We start from the raw sequence: 4,046 nt of genomic DNA, 5'->3' as shown, positions 1-4,046 counted from the left end.
CCGCCCCCTGACCTCGATCCGGACAATCCCGCGCTTCGCCGTGCATGAGTCCCGCCCCGAGGCTGGGCCTCTGACCTATCCCGTGCAGTATCAGGCACAAGTCCCGCCTATCAGGCTCGGCCTTGGCCTATCCCGAACTGGCCCATCCCACGCTGCACGTGCATTAGTCCCGCCCCCGGAGCGTCCGACCACCCCTGACCCCAACTCCGGCCTATCCTGCGCCACGCTGAGCACTAGTCCCACCCCTCGACCTCTCCACAGCCTATCCCGCATCGCGGCTTTGCCGCCTCGCTCCTCGGCCTTCCCCGCGCCGTCGACTCCCGCCCACGGCTGCACTCGTACCGCCCCTGCCGACGCATCTGCCTATGGCGCGCCGCGCCGCCCGCGAGCCCCGCCCTGCCGCTCTGCAAGGGATTGGTGCGCGGCTGTGACGTCGCGGGGCGCAGCGAGGCGCGCGCCGGCGGAGCTGTGTCCCTCGGGCTAGCGGCCATGCCCAAGCGGGGCTGCCCCTTCGGGGTCGCGGCCCCGCTGCAGCTCAAGGTGCGCGTGGGCCTGAAGGAGCTGAGCCGCGGCGTGTGCGGCGAGCGCCACTCTCGGGAGGTCTTCGGTGAGCGGGGCGGGCGGGCCGCGGGGTCCACCGCCCTCCGTCCGTCTTCCTCGCACGAGCTGGTCAGCCGCGCGGCGAGGTGGACACGCGGGAGGAGGGCCGGCCGGCGCGGCCAGGGGCTCTCAGGGGAGCGGCCTCGGAACGGTGTGCGCAGCAGGGCCAGAGACGTCCAGAAGGCGCCCGGCCCGCTGACCAGCCTTTCCCCGCAGGGACCCGTTGCGGCGGGCGTGGCCGGCTCTCGGCCCACCCCACTCCCGCTGCCCTCTCCCCGCTACCAGCCTTCGAATGGGGCCCGCCAGCCCGCGGTGGGCAGGGGGCGGCCACGAAGCCAGGCCTGGATCTGCCGCTCGGCCACCACCAGGGGCTCCGGCTGTGGGCGCCCACAGGCCGCGTTATCCCGCGGGGGGCTGGTGGACCCAGCAGGCCGCTCGAGCCCGTGGAGCTTCTCGCTGGGGGACTGGTGCCCGCGCCCCGACTCTCCACGGCGGGCTGAGTGCTGGCCCTGCCTGCGGTTAGCGACGCCTAACCCACTGGCCACCACGCCTGCGCTTGCAGGAGAGAGTTGGGGCTCTCTACGCCCTAAAGAGTCGCAGACTCGGAAACCCTCAGGGGCAGTCCCACCCCGTCCTGTGGGGTCGCTGTGAATCGTGGTCCACTCGAGGCCAGTGAGTCTGGTTTGGGTGGCAGAGGAGAGAGGGTCAGCTTCAGGCCACATAATGGGAGTGTGGGGGGCGCTGGTGGGGGCTGGATGCTGGGACAGGAACCTTTCTGTGGGAAATGACAGCTGGGCCCAGGGAAGGGGCCTGGCAGAAGCTGGGTTGACGGGCAGGTCCGGCCCTGCCTGCCAGAGGGCCCTAGACTGACCCTCCCCCACCCCTGCAGAGAGGACCAGGCAGCTCCTGGTCCAGGGTGCCCAAGCCTTCATGGAGCGCGGGTGGGAGGGAGGCCCGCCAGAGAGCTGTACCCTCGTCCACCAGCCCGAGTCCCCAAGGCCCAGCCCCACTGCTGTCCCGGCAACCACCTGCAGGCAGATGCTCATTGGACCAGGAGGCTGCTTGCTGCGGGGCCCATCCCAGGCCCTGGGGGCCAGTAAGTGCAGTGGGGGTCGGGCTTCAGAAGGGGTGGGGGAGCCTCTTCTGCCACACAGGCAGGGCTGGCATGGCACTACTGACCACAAGTTCCCTCTCCAGCCCCAGCCCTGAGACTGGGCACAAGGGGACAGTATCTGCTGCCACCCTCAGAAGGAGAGGGCCTTGGCCCTAGACCATGGAGACTGTGCCTCTCCCTCATGAGCTGGGTGGTGTGCAGTGTTTAGCCCCCCCGGGGGGTCAGGGAGGCCCCATGGAGAAAACTCCCCCACAGAGCCATGCCCGGCAGCCCTGTCCAAACCGAGGGCAGGCCCAGAGGGCTGACGCTGGCGGTGCTTCCCTGCAGACGTGTCTGAGACGGTGTTCCGGGCCTGCTCCTCATGCGTCCGCAGTGTGGAGGGGAAAGCGGCCTGCAGCCAGTGTGAGCGGCCCCAGTGCGGGCGCTGCCTACGTACCTGCTGGGGCTGTGGCACCAGCACCTGCACCCTGTGCTGCACTGTCGAGTGAGTCTCTCCTCTGCCCCAGCCCATCATCGGGGTCCCCCTGGGGTGGGGTGAGATGGGGGCTGCTCTGTAGGTGCTCGGCATTAGCCATTTATTTCTTGAAAACTTGGCTCTTACTGGGAGTAGTGGTCGGGCCAACTGGCTATGTGCAGCAGCATCGTGGTAGAATGCCCTTGTCCCCAAGTGTGGGCTCAGCCCCCGTTTTGAGGAGTGCCCAGCAGTGTCACAGATGGAGCCTGCCAGCTTCACAGGGTGAGTTCCGGACTGAATGGCCATTTCTGAGTGCAGGCACTTGAGTGTCCGCACCAGCCGACTGGGCCCTTGGCAGCTGTCCTTTGCTGTGGGTCCCTTTGCACCATGGGACATCACTGATTCTGTCAGGCCTCACTGTGTCCAGGCCTTTACTGAGCTGAGTGTAATAGTCTGATGGTGGCAGGGCCCGTGGGCCCCTCAGGGAGCAGCCTCAGTGGAGCAGCTCAGCAGCTGCAAGTGTCTCCTCCCGTCTGTATGTCACTTGAAAGTGGGCACCTTTCTGTTCTCTACCTCGCCACCAAGCAGGACGAGGGTTGCGATCTGGGACCCCAGACAGCCCAGGTCCCAAAGGACTTGCTTCTGTGGCCCCTCTGCCTCCTCTTCCCCAGGGCCCACCCTGAGGTTGGACACCTGCACCCACCTCTGGTTATAGCCAGATGGCGATCCAGCCTTTCACACTGTGACTCACTCTGGGACACAGGGGTGTGGTGCCCACTCTGCCTACAGGTCCACCCCCTTCCATGGCCTCCTTGCTGGCCCTCAGCATTCCCAGGGCTAGCAGGTGTCCTGCCAGAGTCCCATGGGGCGGGCAGAGCAGTGAGCCAGACAGCCCTCACTGCCACCTTGAGCTTCACCAGCCCCCATCAGTCTGGCCAGGGTGTCCCGTGTGGTGCCGCTCACCATCTCTCCCCTACGGTCCCTGCAGTGACAGCGATGTGCATGAGAGGGCGCTCTGCAGCAGCTGTGCCATGTTTGAAGACTGAGAGATTGAGGCCCCCTGCTGCCGCCTGCCTGCGCTGCTGAGACTAAAGATGGAGGGAGGGGTGGGGTGGGGGGAGGCCACACAAATTTTATATTTTGTACGGTAGACATGAATAAAACCTTTATATTTGACAAGAAGACTCCTGTTGGCATTTGCTGGGGACGGGGGTTGGCAAACGACAAGACAAGCAGGGTGGGGCTGGTCAGCTTGCTGTCCTGCTCGCTGAGAAAGCCATACAGAGGCAAAGGGGTCTGAGCCATCAGGACAGAGGACAAGAGTGGATTTGCCCCGAGATCCCTGCCCCAAACCACCTGTGCATGGCACAGGGCAGGGGCTGCCCCACTACAGCGAGAGCCGAGGGCCCTGGGTGGAGGCTCACTGAGGGGAAGGTGCCTCGCAGGGGCAGCGTCATCAGAGCTAACAGGGCTTTGTATGAACAAGAGCCCATGCAGGGCAGGGGCCCAGGGCACCTGTCCAGATCCTAGCGTGGACCCAGGACTTCCTGACAGACACCAGATGCGAGTTGTGTGTGAAGGTTGCAGAGGAGTGGCTGCGCGGAGGGACAGCTGGTGTCAATCAGGGAGGAAGTTTGGGGCCTGGTGGAGGAGGGCAGGCACAGCCCACCATTGAAGACAGGGGAGAAGTCTGCCCACAGACCCAGGGGCGATGCAGAGGGCGGGTCAAGGACAGTGAAGCCATGATCACATGCAGCCCACAAAGGCACAGGTGGCCACAGGTGGAGGGCAGCCTACAAGGACACAGGTGGCCCAGGTATAGGGCAGCAGAACCATGGGGAGGGCTGAGCCTGCCGTGGGCAAGTATGAGTTGGCAAA

General features: G+C 65.6%; 1 protein-coding gene across 2 annotated transcripts; it reads left to right on the top strand.

The window, feature by feature from the left end:
* The first annotated feature begins 474 nt into the window (after positions 1-474).
* SIVA1 (SIVA1 apoptosis inducing factor) lies at positions 475-3,279 on the top strand. Of its 2 annotated transcripts, XM_030885006.2 has the most exons (4): positions 482-607; positions 1,490-1,696; positions 2,042-2,198; positions 3,157-3,279. In XM_030885006.2, exons 1-4 carry the CDS (start codon positions 490-492, stop codon positions 3,212-3,214), a joined length of 540 nt encoding a protein of 179 aa, XP_030740866.1. In that variant the 5' UTR covers positions 482-489; the 3' UTR covers positions 3,215-3,279. The 2 variants fall into 2 exon arrangements, with proteins under 2 accessions (XP_045143995.1, XP_030740866.1); XM_045288060.1 differs by lacking the exon at positions 1,490-1,696 and having other exon boundaries at positions 475-607.
* Positions 3,280-4,046: the final 767 nt, after the last annotated feature.

The sequence above is a fragment of the Echinops telfairi genome, unplaced genomic scaffold (assembly GCF_000313985.2).
Source record: "Echinops telfairi isolate 266 unplaced genomic scaffold, ASM31398v2 ScPeMD7_18;HRSCAF=68, whole genome shotgun sequence".
NCBI lineage: Eukaryota > Metazoa > Chordata > Mammalia > Afrosoricida > Tenrecidae > Echinops > Echinops telfairi.
The sequence above is the reverse complement of the archived record's forward strand: the minus strand, read 5'-3'. Positions and strand labels throughout refer to the sequence as shown.

What these genes read in the sequence shown, in the direction of transcription:
- SIVA1 (XM_030885006.2), top strand. Translation starts at nt 490, where the DNA reads ATGCCCAAGCGGGGCTGCCCCTTCGGGGTCGCGGCCCCGCTGCAGCTC. An exon ending in ATCCCAGGCCCTGGGGGCCA is followed by an intron (nt 1,697 to 2,041) that starts GTAAGTGCAGTG and finishes GCTTCCCTGCAG; the next exon opens with ACGTGTCTGAGACGGTGTTC. An exon ending in ACCCTGTGCTGCACTGTCGA is followed by an intron (nt 2,199 to 3,156) that starts GTGAGTCTCTCC and finishes CGGTCCCTGCAG; the next exon opens with TGACAGCGATGTGCATGAGA.